General features: G+C 34.7%; 2 protein-coding genes across 2 annotated transcripts in view; both read right to left on the reverse strand.

The window, feature by feature from the left end:
* Positions 1–2,440: 2,440 nt before the first annotated feature.
* LOC107135357 (olfactory receptor 5M3-like) lies at positions 2,441–3,372 on the reverse strand. The gene is given in 2 exon segments (XM_015477240.1): positions 2,441–3,279; positions 3,282–3,372. Coding segments are annotated over 2 exon segments (930 nt in total).
* A 7,372-nt stretch (positions 3,373–10,744) lies between these two features.
* The window catches only part of LOC107159542 (olfactory receptor 5M11), a 23,308-nt gene continuing 18,064 nt past the window's right edge, over positions 10,745–15,988 (reverse strand). The window contains exon 3 of the mRNA XM_048788228.1: positions 10,745–10,813. Within this exon, the coding sequence (XP_048644185.1) occupies positions 10,745–10,813 (69 nt within the window). The remainder of the gene's footprint in view (positions 10,814–15,988) is intronic.

A 15,988-nucleotide genomic window follows, 5' to 3' on the forward strand; every position in this document is an offset into this window, starting at 1 on the left:
AAATAAGGCATAAAATACAAATGAATCCTGAGAGACTTTCATAGGTAACCCTTCCATACCTGTGCTCAGTCTTCCACCACTTGGACAAGGCAAGTGCAATGGAAGCTGAGAAAAATAACTACATTTTTTGTTTGTTTTATTCTACATATAAAAGAAGATGAAATTGGATTTGGAGGCAACACAGAGGACCCCACAATTCATAGCTCTGAATTTGAAAGAGAACCTTTTTTCATAATATTAATGAAGAAATTAACAAGAAAAGCTTAGTAAATCTGAGGATATTATCTTTGAAAATACAAGTATGTTATGAATACCATGAAAAGACGTGAAGGGTTAAACAGAAGATGAACCAGGTGTTTCAGTGAATCACTCCACTGATGTGATTAACATTTGCAGGGCGTCAGGTACTAGGAATGGAACTCTGGAAATTACACATGCTACAGTGGAACTGGGCTACATCTACAACACTTTTTAAATTTTATTTTCAGGCAGGATCTCATTAGGTCCAGGCTAGACTGGAAGTTTTGATCTCCTGCCTCAGCCTCCCAGGCCATTAGGATTATAGGCATATGCCACTATGCTCAACTTAACCAACATTTACTGATCACTTTTTATGTGAAGAGATAATGACTGGTATTACAAATCAGAAATGATCCTCTTTAAAGGAAGTCACAGTTAGTTTAGTAAGTTAACATTCTAAAACAGAGAGTAATTAGGATAATTACTTCATTTCCAAAAATATGAATTGGCCAACAGAAAAACAAACGATATATATAAGTAAAATTCCAATGCCTAAGGAGCATATTGTAGCATTCAACTTCATCAGTACTTAGGCGTATTTAAATTAATTGGCCAACAGAAAAACAAACGATATATATAAGTAAAATTCCAATGCCTAAGGAGCATATTGTAGCATTCAACTTCATCAGTACTCAGGCGTATTTAAATTAAGACAATGAGGAATTTTCTGCTTTCAAACTGACTAAACTACAATCTATTTTTCAGAACAGATTTCTCTATTTGCTAAATGGAGAATGAACTGTTGGTGATGAAGGCAGTTTGGAGTTATAAATGTGATAAGCATAATATGAGAACAAGATGGTATACTAGGTATCATAAAACATACACTAAAACAATAAGTATTATAGAACAAAAGAAATGTTACTTTTTATGAAATCACTAATTTGGTACCAAAGAAAATCCTTAAAGTGGAATTTGTACAAAATTCTGATCAAATTGACTAATATGAAAAGAAAATAGAGACCACACAGTGTGCACCCAAACACACACACACACACACACAAAGATATGAAGGTACATTTATATATGCATCTGTGCATATTTGTAAGTACACAACTTTTATTTCTTTGTGAAAATCCCACTTCTATACATACTTATAAATTCCTTGGTTACAAAAGATGAATAGTACATGCATACTAACCAGAAAGGTCATAGACAGAGGACATTTCAGAATCAAATTCAGCTGTTTATGCTAAAAAAAAAAAATTCGGTGTTTTCCAAATAAAATATTTTTGAAACTGAGACAATAATATGGTAAAATGGCAAAGGATAGGATATATTTTTATATGTAAACTATGATTTGTTAAATGGTACAAGTGAAGGCACTACAAAATTTAATGGAACAGTTTCTTTCTGCTACCAACAAACCCAAAACACCAAACAAAAAAACATAAAAAACAACAAAAAAGTATTACTATAACTCTTCAAAATATTATACAAGCAATTTGCTGAAATCTAGTTAGGGAAGTTCACTGCAAATTCCAAAACACAAATGAGGTAGTGTCATTTAAATGGCAGTCATTTTAAAAAGGGAGACTTAAATGGTGTCTTAAATAGATATGGGAGGATATTAAGTGAATAATGTATGAATAATTTTATTTAATGAATTAATATGCATTGAAAGTGAAATCACACATAGCATCCAGCCAATTAATGTTAATCAATGCTCGTTATTCTACACCAGATATTCCATCATCAAGAACATTGTCTCCAAAGGTAGCAATGTCTTGGGATGACACCATACTCGTGTAACTGAGACACGAAATCCTGAACCAAGTCCCCTTCTTGGTGCAAGAAAGACCCTAAAGACCTGTTATATTTACTACAGAAGAATTGAAATGGTAGGTTGGTGAATGTCCAAGAATAATAATAAAAATCAATGTCCTGAATTAAAAAATGAACCTACTGAATTTGATATTGTGTGGAAGGGAATATCTAGAGAGGATGTTTTCACCATTACTGATTTCATGACAGAGAGAGTCCTGTTTACAACTGCTTTCCTCACCTCTGAACCATCATTCTCTTTTCATTTATATTTATTTTAGTTATTGAAAAGATAAATGACCAATTCATCAAAAATTTCTGAAAGAAATAATTAATCTCCACCTGTTAAAATGAACTATGGACCTCATCCTGCATTTTATTTAGTTAAAAATGCTCTACTGATGGCCTTGTTCATGGCCTCCTTCACATCCTTGTTCCTGAGACTGTAGATCATAGGATTCAACATAGGAATTACTGTGGTGTAGAAAACAGCCACCATCTTTCTCTGCTCCACAGACTCCTCTGTTGGGCTTCTGAGATACATGAAGAAGAGAGTTCCATAAAATATGGTGACTGCTGTCAAATGTGATCCACAGGTGGAGAAGGCTTTCTTCCTTCCTTCAGCAGAACGCATTCTCAGGATGGCAATAAGGATAAAAATGTAAGAGACAATAATGACCAGTAAAGAGTAAGAAAAATTGAGACCTGCTAATGTGCGCATGGTGTATTCTTTAATGAACGTCCCTGCGCAGGCCATTTTGATGAGAGCAGGATCTGCACAGTAGAAGTGGTTGATCTCAATGTTTCCACAGAAGTACAGACCATGGATCCACAGCGTTGAGATCAGACTGATGAAGAAGCCATACACATAAGGGAAAGCGATCAGCCGGATACAGATGCTTCTTGACATCCTGCTGCCATACAGGAGGGGGTTGCCAATTGCCATGTACCTATCGAAGGCCATCATAGCCAGAATGAAGACTTCCACATGGACAAAAGCAATGAAGAAGAAGCACTGCACTATACAGCCAGCATAGGAAATGGTTTTTGTCTCAGATACTAAATTTTCCAGCATTTTAGGAGTGACATTAGAAGAGAACCACACATCTGCAAAAGATAGGTGACTGAGGAAAAAGTACATGGGGCTGTTGAGCTGAGGACTGATCCTGATTAATATGATCATGCCAATGTTGCCAATCAAGGTGATAATGTAACCACAAAGAAAACCACAAAGAAAAGGAGTTGTAATTCAGGACGACTAGTTAATCCTAAAAGGATAAATTCTGTTACATCAGTAAAGTTGAGCATTTCCTTAAATCTGATCCAGAAAGAGTTGCATTTTATCTATTAAATAAAGAAAAATAAGTAAATGCACAGATGAAATATAATGGTCTTTATTAATATTATCTTTCCTATCCCATTTGTTTCCAATGTCTTGCTCTTTTTCTTTTTCTTAATCCTTTCGTTCTTTCTCACATATTTTTCACTAGTATGTATTTCTGTTACACATCCATATAAGAGTTCTTTTTTACAGAGAATGTAGTAAAATAAGATAACTCATTGTGCCTCATTTAATTGTCTAGAAACAAATATTTCAGAAGGAAAATCCTTTGTTCTTCCTATCTGAAAAACCAACATTTTATTACTGCACCTGATTTTTAGATGTGTATATGTTAGTGTTCATTTACTAGATTTATACAGTGCAAAAGGTCTGCTGTGCATTAGAAATTTATTCAAAACCACAGCACAGAAATACTATTACTTAATTAGAATGTTAAATGGTACCTCCATTCAGTCATCTTGCAAATTTGAGATGCTGATTACATAAATGACTTAATAAAACTGTCTAAATGGCTTAACATAAACTCATTATTTTTATCAGAAAAAAAAATCTCTTTAAAATTTCATTTAGGGGCTGGGGTTATAGATCAGTGGTAGAGCACTTGCCTAGGACAGGTGAGGCCCTGAGTTTGATCCTCAGCACTACATACAAAAAACAACAACAAACTAATAAATAAAATAAAGGTTAGATTCTTTTTTTTTTTTAAAGAGAAGAGGTGAGAGAGAGAGATAGGGAGAGAGAGAGAGAATTTTTGATATTTATTTTTTAGCTTTTTGGCAGACACAACATCTTTGTTTGTATGTGGTGCTGAGGATCGAACCCGGGCCGCACGCATGCCAGGCGAGCGCGCTACCGCTTGAGCCACATCCCCAGCCCAAGGTTAGATTCTTTTAAAAAAATTCATTTAATTTTTTTTAGATCAACCTGAAAATACAAGTAGATCCAGGGGTTGCAGCTCAGTAGTTGAGCAACTGTCTGGAACGTAAGAAGTCCTGGGTTCAATTCTTGCCACTGTAAAAACAAAAACAAGACAAACAACAACAAGAAAACTGAAGGCTTGCCATCCGTGTCTGTGTTGCAAAGAATTCTGATAATAATGCACACAAGCATCACCTCTTCTTTAGAATTTATCTATCTTTCACTGGGAATAATTAACAAAACCTAGGCAACCTCTCACTTTCTTTCTCTCAGTTAGAATTTTGAGTAACAAAAGAATAATAAAAGGGCTGGGATTGTGGCTCAGCAGTAGAGTGCTCGCCTAGCAAGGGCAGGACCTGAGTTCCATCCTCAGCACCACATAAAAATAAATAAATAAAGACATTGTGTTGTGTTCATCTACACCTAAAAAATAAATATTAAAAAAAAGAAGAATAAAAGAATGAGTGAAGGTCCATATTATGTATCTATAAACAGTTAAGCTTAAATTTATAAATCTCCCAAAATGTACCAGAAAGACAAGAAAAATATTTTGAAGGGGAAGAAAGGAATTTGTTTTTGTTTTTGGACTATCCAATTAAGATGGCTAGCCCTCTGGATTCTGGGCATCTTCTAGCTTATCCCAAACAGTATAAATGTTTTGAGCTAATTTTACTAGCAATAATTTTCTATGTTCCATTTATTAATGGACCAAGGAATTGATAGTTCTTCATAAAACTACCATGTATTTGCCACGAAAGTACAAATTGGAAAAAATATCATCATTTCCCAACTGCTCTCTGGTGATGCACACCAGCTGAGAAAGAGACAACAAGATTAACAACTTGGATGTCTCATTTGTTACATTAAGGTTTATGTTACATTAGGAACAAACACGGAATATTTTGTTAACTGTAAAATTATTAAAAACCTTTGTTCAATTCCAAGCTGTGCTCTTTGATAGATTTGTGACCTTGGGCTGGTTAATTTATATCCTTTGATGCAGTGTCTTCATGAGTAGATGGAGATAATTAGAGTATACCTTTATGTGTTATTTTGAGGATTGACTAAGATAATTTGACAGGAAAGAACGCACTAATGAAAATCATGAATTGTATATTCTAGTATTGACTCTTCTAACAATCTTTATCAGATGAGGTTCAATCTCCCTATTTCTAACAATTAAAAGGTAAGTTGAATCATGCTACTATGACAATGCCAAGGACAAAGAGATGTTATTCCTTTAACTGTGATCTTGTAAGTGAAACTGAGGGGTTAATCTCTAACACAGCCTTTATACTGCAGAGGGAGCCACATCGTTCTCTTTACCTGCTTTAAGATAATTACTGCACATTTATGTGAGAATCCTGTGTATATCCTCAGTCTATTCTCTTCATGCACTCCACAGGAGCATTTTTTACAGCTTCATTTATTTATTTAATGATTAGTAAACCTTATATATTTGTAGGGACATTTTTACCTACTCCTTTTTCACTTAAGGTGAATATAGTTGCGCAGAATTTGTAAAAAAAAAAAATCATATTTGTTTCAAGCACTTAAATGCTGAGTGTATCAGTAAGTCAGGCCAGATGAGATGTCTTCAGCTCCAAGAAGATCTCAAATTTTAGTATCTGTTTAATGGTAAATTTACATAGGAAAATAGAAGAAGCACAAACTTTTTATACCCTAATGAAATCCACTTATATCCTCTATAGCTCAGTCTTTGGTAGGATATATGGAGGCTAAAGAACTACCATCTAGATTATCCAGAATTTCCATGCTTAAAAATGAAAGTTTTGCATCTTGGAAAAACCAATGGTGCTAGACAAACTCAGAGAGGTGTTCACTCAGCAAAGGGTCAGAGTTCATTATTATAATTGCCAGTTCTTATAAACGTTTGTAACACAGCAGATAACTATACAAAGTGAAATGCAGACATATTTCTGGTACTGTGTCTGTGTCCCTAAATGCATAACAGGTTAATTCATTGACTCTCTATGTATGAGACAGAGACAGGAACACTTAAAACAACATTTTTTGTTGTTTTTTAATCAATATTTTATCATTCATATTCACTTCCTTTTTTGATTTATAATGATGAATGTACTTGAACACCTCTTCCACCAGTTTCTCCACTACTATTCTTATTTTTTATTGGTTCTTTTTAGTTATTTATAACATAAGGATTCAAAATGAATTATTAAGGCTTGGAATATAATTTATTCTGACTCAGTCCCTAGTATTCCCCTTTTCCTCTCTTCTTCTCTCCTCCTTATTCCCTTCATTGTGCTCTACCAATGTTTCTGCTATTTACCTTTAAAACTTTTTAGTGGGTTATTTCTTCGTCAACATACATGATGATGAGATTCGCTGTGATATGTTCATATCCGCACATAGAAAAGTTAGGTCAGATTTATTCTATGATTCTTTCCTTCTCTCTCCTCCTGAGTTCCCTTCATGTAGTCTATCTACCTTTTTTTCTATTTTGATAAATCCACCTTTCCCTTTCTCTTTGTTTTCTCTCTACCTTTTAGTAACAAGAAAATGTCTTTAGTATAGAAACAGAAATACAACTTGTGGTCACCACTGAGTGACACTGCAAGAAATAGATACCTCTTCTTCATTTAGGTAAGATGCTGTCCATTCTGTCAAGATGAATTGCACTTCTTAAACTGGGGCATCAAACCCATTCACAGCAGACTTCCACTGACTATCCTAGCAAAATCTCTCCAATCTCTCTTCCTAAAACCATCCAAGAGTATTCTCTTTCAATTCTTAAATACAAGGACAGCAGAGAGATTTGTTGCTGACATGATAAAAACACAGAGACCCTCCTTGACTATGAACCCACCTGTGTGTGAAGAAGAAATGTTCTTGGAAACATCCTATCTCCCAGCATTAGCAGAGAATTCAGAAGAGTTTATAAAGATTGAGTTTCCCACTGTGGGGCTTTCTCACTGGAGAATATTGACAGAAACTCAAGACGGCAATTAAATGCAACATATTGCATCATCATTAATGAAAATTAATCTCAAGAGCAAAATAACTCTCAGCAGAACTAGATTTTTAAAAGATAAGGTCTATAAAAACTTGAGATTTTGCTTTCTCCCTATTTTAAAAATGGTTTCTCTGAATCTTGGAAAATTGTGAAGCATTTATTTGGGGAGCATCTTGCTTTCCCATATAATAATAATATCAGTATTGGATACATTACTTTTTCTTTTGGCTAGGTGGGTGCTGGAGATTGAACCCAAGATGCCTTACCCTTGAGCTACATCTGTAGTCCTTTTCATTTATTTATTTATTTGATTTGTTTTGAGACAGAGGGTCTCACTAAGTTGCTTATCACCTTGATAAATGTCTGACACAACATATATTTAAAATAACCTCTAGCTTACAATAGGAAAACACAAAAACATTGGTTGTATTGGTGAAAAAATTATTTTTTTTCTTTTTTCAGTATGAAAGATCTAGTTAAAAATGAGAGACTAACAGAGGATACATTTCCCATACACATGTCAGTGATGAACCCTTAATGGGCATCTACTTGTCCAAAATGATTAATATACTTCTTTAAAACCCATCTTAATTCCTAAATTAACATTGATACTGAAGAGAAGAACAATATTACCTCCACCCCATGAGTTCATAGTGGAACAGACTTTCACAGCCAGAAAAAACAAGCTAGAAAATAACTCATTCAAAAACAGTAGCTTAGAGGGTCTTGTTTAAATAGTATCTGAACAAAAGCTTTTCCTATGGTTTGGGAAAATATCCCCTAAAAGTCCTTGACTTGGTCCCTTGTCCATGGTACAATTTGAAGTTGGTGGGAATTTTAAGAGAATGAGCCTGGTGAGGGAGATTCCAGTCCTCCAGGGAATGATCTTGAAATGGATATTGGGACCCCTGTCTCTTTCTCTTTCTTACTTTCATTTTTCTTCCATGAGGGAAACTATTTGGTTCCATCACACACTCTGCCATAATGTGCTGGGCAGGCTTAAATGCAACCCCAAGCATGGACTGGAACCTCTAAAACTCTCAGTAGAAAGAAAACTTTTTACTTTATAAGTTGATCTCAGGTGTTTGTTACAGTAACAGAAATCTGACTAACTCTGCCATAAATCTTAGCACAAATAAAGGAGAATAATCATAGGATTCTAAAAGGCAGGAAGTTAAAAGGAAGAGAAAATATAGTCACAGATTCTTCTGTCCTATCTTCAGGTACAATCTTGGAACAGATAAGCAACTATGTCCAGTTAGTGAAGATCTGGTAATAAAGGCATTTCATTTGTGTGAAATCGCTATACTGTCATTTGGGCAAATGAGAAAAACTGAGAAACCCTTCTGCATTTTCAATGTCTTTAACACAACAATGCTAAATATTTTAATGATAAATAGTTTGATTTCCTTCAATAGTTTTGTTCTTTTTAAAACTCTATAGAAAATTAATTCTCCAGTAAGTAAATGTTACTGATAAAAGATATAGCTATTTTTGCAAATTGGCATGAAAATAGCTATTTTTATCATGTTTCCAGATTTTACTCATTTAGAAAAGTTGACATGCTTAAGAAGTATAATTTAAAAATTTATTGACAATGACAGTCCTTTGCAAATGTGGTACTAAAGACTTCAGTGTAGAATCCTTATATTGAAAGTGGAATTTATATTGCAGTTTTCCATAACAATAACATATTGGTAAATTGTGCCTCTTCTTGCAAAATTGTTTTCAACCCAAAGACTTACTTATTAAATTAATGGAACCTACTATTGATTTGTATCAGTATAACAAAATGGTGATCATTATCACATACAGACTGTTGCCTTTATCCATTCCATAAACTTTTATAAGACAGGGCTAGACAAGGGAGAAACATCAGACTTGGTACTTAGAATAGCTAACACAACCCTTCTGCCACCTTCTGCTTCTCTTACCCTTGGAAGAATTTAACCTAAGACCTCCCCAAAGTGAGACTTCTACATATAATCTTTAGAAGTTTGTATAATGTGATGCTCAGATTAGACAAGTAAACTAATTATAACTCTTTCTTCATTCTTGGGTGTGAACTTCTTTGCACCAAATGGTTTTGCATTTAAGAAGCACCCTGTTATGATAATAGTCCATGAAAACAACTCCTCTCCTCTGCACAGATTATGGTTGTGTTTGGCCTTTGTTGCTAGGACTCTTTAAAGGATAACACCAACCATTGGAGAAGCTAAGTAAGAAAATTAAGGTGAACAGTTACTTTTCACTGAAATAACATTAGCCATCTTGATCATTTGCCAATATCCTCAGGGAATTTTGTAATTTTCTTGAGTTCGCACTGGAATCCCACATACTATGATGGTGAATAAAATGGGGGGAAGGTAAGATTCATAGAAAGTAAATTGCTTGCACTGGAGTGAGCGTCCTGCTGGAAATGCTTTATTGTTGATTTATTTAGGTTTCTGATTGGCTTCCATATTGTAAAATGTAATAAACGTATTTTTATGTGTGTCTTGTTTATTCCTGATTTCCAATTTGCATGAAATTTCCCTATAATCCACATGGATCAAATGATTGAAAAACCTATAATAGGAAAAACTATCTCCTTGTTAACAGCTCTGCAAACAGCAGAATATTCACAGGAACAAAGAGAACTTCTGTGGAGAAGTGTGGAAATTATATAGAGTACCCATTTCATTTGAATTTACAGGGAGAGCATCATAGTTTATTAGAATTTAGGGGTAAGGTACCAAAGGAAAAGCAAAATGAGACACAATTTTTAACTCTATAAAAATCAAGTTGTTCAGGAAGAGAATGACAATCAGAGTATTATTCATAATATGAATGACAAGCTCTAGTATTAATGATGCTCATATTTATAGTATTACCTGAATTATTTTTCAGATATTACTAATGACATATACATAGTAATTTTAGCAATAAATACTGACTTAAACTAAAATTCCAATATGACTCTATCATAAAGATAAAGAAACAGAAGTGGTGGATATGAGGAAGGTATACAGGATTATTGCAAAAATGCTAACACTTCACCACTATTTTTTAAAATACCAACAAATCAGCTGGGTTCACTGGTGCACATCTGTAATCCCAGCAGCTCAGGAGGCTAAAGCAGGATGATTGCAACTTCAAAGCTAGCCTCAGCAATTTAGCAAGGCTCTAAGCAATGTAGTGAGATCCTGTCTTTAAAAAAAGGGGAAAAAAAGGCTGAAAATGTTGGGGGCATGATGGGTTCACCCTAAGATGAATATAAACTGAATCTCCACTGGTCACCTGCCTTCCATAAGCTCTAAACTAGAGGACTATGGTGATATCTGGGTCTCCTGGAATTAGGGTTAGTTGAGATCCAGTACCCAAATCCTCCCTCTCAAATTTCATCATTTCCTTTTCCCAATACATGGTAACCCAGTAAAAGGATCTTAGCTCTCTGTGGAGACCTCCACTTCATTCAAAGGGTTTGTGTCAGTGAACTGATTTAACTCTGGAAACTGATTAAAGGGAAGAGAATCATTTTTTTTAAGATTCAAGTTAGTCCTTTATTCACCAGACCTAAAAGTTTTCTGCCCTCACAAATTAAGTAAGAATTTGTGACTCTCTTGTGTTTCTTTTCTAAACAGCCAACACCATTGGTCTGAATAGTTCAGAGCATTATGATTTCCGCTTTGGCTGTTTCCCATTACAGTCACCACACCCAGGCTGCCTTCAGATATTGCCTGCTGTCACTTTGCCCCTTGCCACATCCTATTGCTTTGCTATTATTACACTGATGTTTTCTAATTAAATGACTTTTTTTTCTCACTCTAAGAAGATCAACCATGGAAAACTTAAAGGATGCTGGGACTCCACTCACGAGTTTACATCTCAAAGCATTGGTGAAGAATTTGTATTTTGAACTCTCCCAGTATCAATAAGCAGGTCATAAATAGCAACTCCATTCTAGCATTCCAATCTCACTAAGCCCTAAAATCCCCTTTTTGATGATAAATCAAAGGACATCAGGCATTTACAATTCATGCACAATGGGTAATTTTTCACCCACATTTTAGTCAACCAATCCAAAAATGTTGCAATGTTATGGTTTGGAGCTAAAAAACTGTTCCTGCATTAGGCAATATACGAATGTGTAGAGGTGAAATGGTCAGTTTATGAAAGATACAAGTTTAATCAGTGGATTAATTGATTTGATGGGTTGATAATTTGAAAGAACTTCTAGGTGGTAATTCTAGGCAAGCAAAGCATGCTGGGAGGGTAGGTCAAAAAGGGAACAGTCTGAAATATATCTTCTCCCTATCTCCTCTCCGTTTCCTGGGCTGTCGTGAATTGAACAACTTACCTCCACCATGTCTTTCCACCATGATGATTTGCCTCCCTTTGGACCCAGAACAATAAAGTGAATCAACTATGGACTCAACTTCTGAAACTATAGGCCAAAATAATTTTTTCTTCCTCTATGTTGTTATTTTCAGCTGTTTTAGTCATGAAATAGAAAACACTTACAACCTTTCCTAACTCTCCAAGCTGCAACATTAAATTCACCTTCTATGCTTAGAGGGACTACATCAATAAATTCATTCTGATCCTACTTTTTGTTCCTTCCATTATCCCACATCCTTAAGATCCATTTTCATATGTGTTCTATAGACTTATACTTTTGTATAAATTATATAAATTGGAAAACACATGTAGTTCTTTGGGGTATAACACACCTCCTCATGTGTCACACTATGAACCTCACCTTCAGGGGCTTTCTGTGACCTGAGTCTAGTTATAGAATCAGAAACATAAAGGCGTGGCAAAGTGGGTCTTGAGGCTGATCATCATTTTCTTATTTGGCAAGAGACTGCTCTTTCCTCAGAAAAGGCATGACAAAATAATTCTTTGCATACAAAGGTAGAAAGACCAAGATCACAATGGTGAGAGAAACTGCTACTATTGGGTTGGGGATACCACTGCCACTTATGGTAAATAGACAATTGACACTGGAGCTGAGAAGAAGGCTTCTGTTGGAGATGGTGACATCAATTCTACTAGGAATGGGGTAGCTGCTATCATCAGGGGTAGAACCCCTCTTTTACTGGCAAAGAAAACTCATTGGAATTTAGAATCTAAATGTTCCCAGGTTATCATGTTCTTTCCACAATTTATCCCCATCCTAATTGGTAAGATTCTACTCAGTATTTATATAAATATGGAAATGGAGGCATTCCTTCAGGGCACACATAAAAACTCTTAGGTTTGACCTGAGCTAAAAGTACTGAGCTCATCTTATTCTATCTCCACATTGTGAAGTGAAATCTGGAGTAAAAAAATCAATGTTATTGTATTCTCTTTTTCCCCCAAAACTGTTCAAAATCATGATGTACAGAGCAGCTTACCTCCTTGCACTTTAGTGGTTGGATAGAAGAATTGATTAGAAGTTTAAAAGCGGTTGATTAGAAGAATCCAAACCAGACAGTTTGTACAAACAGTACAATGGCATGAACTATTCAGGAAACTCATTCTTAAAATTCTGTTCCTCTAGAACTACTCCCTTTATTCCAAAATCATTGGCATTAATTGAGAGGTACAGAACCAATAAGAGAGATACAGAACCAATAAAAGCAATGAACATGTATATATGTATTATATGCATGTATTTTATATATATATATATATATGTATACATATATAAATATAGACATACATATATATAAATGTATACATGTGTATATATGTATGTATACATTTATATATATATATATATACATGTGTATACATATACATATACACATATATATGTACATATTTGAAATACATGCATATAATACATATATACATGTATATCTTCATACATATACACAAAAACTAATATATATATATATATATATATATATATATATATTTGTATGCATTTGTGTGCATGTGTGTTTGCATATATGTTCTATATGCATGTGGAATTGGCTTATGCAATTATAAAGACCAAGAAATTCAATGATTTTTCCATCTAAAAACTGGACAACCATGAAAACCCATGGCATGGTTCAGTCTGAGTCTGAAGACCTGGGGCTTAGGTCAACTGACTGTATAAATTCTGATGCAACCTTAAGATCTAGGAACCAGAATAAACAACTTCTGAAGATAGAACATGGTGCTTCAGATCAAACAGAATGAAAAAAACTTGCCGTTCCTTTGTCTTTTTGTTCCCGGCAGTCCCTCAACAGACTGGATAAGTCAACACACATGATGAGAAAGATCTTCTTCAAGTCTACCAACTAATCTTGCAATCTCCTCCAGAAAAAATATTCATAGACACACCCAAAATAATGTTTTGCCAACCATCTAGGAAACCGTTAGCCCAGTGAAGTTCACACATAAAATTAACTCTCTCTTTCTCTCTCTCTCTCTCTCTCTCTCTCTCTCTCTCACTTTTTTTCCAGAATTGCAGTCTTCCTTTCTTTTATTTGATGGTTCAGAGGAAAAGTCACAAACCTATACAGCAGATAGTATTTTAGTTTACTACTGATTCCTTCCATGAGATGCTATTACCACATCATAGTTATAAGATAGAATTTAAAAAAGAAAAAAAAAACAGGAAAAAAGATAAAGATTTTGCTAATTTACAAAATAGAAAGATTCCAAATTTGTTGGTAAAATGTAAATTTGGGAGTTGTATACACTCCTAAGGAATATTCTTGAGGTACAACATGTTTTATAGTAAAATACTTTTTTTTTTTTTTAATCTGAGTAGCGTCAACCTGGAAAAACACAACGAAGACCTCTGATATTGCTGAAGAAGGCGGCTATGATGCTAAACAAGTCTATGTGAAACCACACATACTGGCAATGGCAGCCACGTACATATGGAGGACTCTAGACTCTGTGTTGTAACTGCATGGAAGGCAGATGACCATGCGAATTTGATTGCCACAGATGCCCGCAGGGACAAAACACCAAGTCGACAGGAATGCAATCATGTTATAGTGTTGACATAAACCGACTATGAAAAAGAACTTCTCAAATATAAAGCTAATCAGAATTTGTGGTGTTGACCAATGGGTGAGGAGACAGACTGACGATGTGGTCTCCAGATGTGTGCCCAAGTCTTCCACAACAACAAGAGTACATAATGCAAAAAATAAGACCAAGAAGGCGGGGTGCAACTCTGGACAAGTGGTCAACCTCAGGAAGCTAAATTCCTTCTCTCCAGTCTGGTTTATTCTGAACATTTCCAGATGAATTCTTCTGTTGAAAGGAAATAAAAGCAGACTGATTATATATGAATTATGCACATTTAATTTATACATTTGAGATTCCCTCAATGTTTCATGTTCTACAGAAACATACCATCACCTTATAAAGGTAATATTAATATCTCAATTTTAAGGTATCTTTGCATTTATCATTTTTTAAGTAGCACAAACTATGTAAACTAAGCAAAGAAAGGAATTACTCCCAAAGCATCTTTTCTGACCTTGTGGCATTTACACTGTCATAGGGGACACAGACATCCATTATATCTGAGGAAAGATAGCTTCAATGAAGGAAAATGTAGTAAATACTGTGCTGTCTCAAGTACTTTATAAGTACAAATCCATAGGTTCTTCTACATTGCATCCCTAAGATAAAATAATGTATGTTTCCAAAAGGAAGAAATTGCGGGAGAGAGAAGTTGAGTAATGTGCCAACTATGTTTGATTCCATGCTTTTACCTATTAATTTAATAGAAAAATGATGGATTCAAGACCTGACCATAAACTCACTTTATTGAACAAGTTGAATTTGTCAACACATTATAAAGAAAGATGTTTCCTTGTAGGAGATCATGTTATTTAGTGTCCATGTAAGTATTAAATCTGATCAAGAATGCTTTTGACAAAGCCAGCCTCAGCAAAAGCAAAGTACTAAGCAACTCAGTGAGACCTCATCTCTAAATAGAAATACAAAATAGGGCTGGGGATAGCTCAGTGATTGTGTGAGTTCAATCCCAGGTGCAAAAAAATTAAAATTAAAAAAGAAAGCTTTTGAAAGACAGAGAATGATTCTAGTATTCATTTCATGACTTTTTCCTTAAATGAAGAATAGTTGGGAAAAGAATATTATGAAAATAGGGGGGGAAGGAACACAATACACACACTTGTAATTCTAGCTACTCCACACTAGGGCAGGAGAATCACCTGGCCACAACTTTAGTGAGAACCTATCTAAAAATAAAATATAAGAAGAGCTGGAAATGTACCTCATTGGTTCAATTCTGAGTATAGTAAGAATTTTAAAAGGCGATATGGGTATAAACTTTAATGTTAGACAGATTTGAACTTGCATTCAGACCTATGTGATTTTAGGTTAATAATGAGATTATGAGTCTTTAGTTCCTCATCTTTAAAACACAGTTTACAACACTGACCCCATGATATTTACAGGCAGAGTAAACAAAACAACATATGTTAAAACAATGCTTAACCTTTGGTAAAAATTGTTACTCTCTTTATTAAACCAGATAAGAGTTGCTCAAAGAGACAACGGGAATATCCAAGAGTAACACCTTCTGGCAAAGTAAAGTAGATACTTAATAGGTACTACTGGAACTATGCTTTGTAAGTTGCCACAGTCTGGCTGGGCACAAAATCACGAGCCACTCAAGCAGGAACAAAGTTTATTTTTTGAAACTGCCGCCAATGTCCGGT

This window comes from Marmota marmota, unplaced genomic scaffold, assembly GCF_001458135.2.
Source record: "Marmota marmota marmota unplaced genomic scaffold, marMar, whole genome shotgun sequence".
NCBI lineage: Eukaryota > Metazoa > Chordata > Mammalia > Rodentia > Sciuridae > Marmota > Marmota marmota.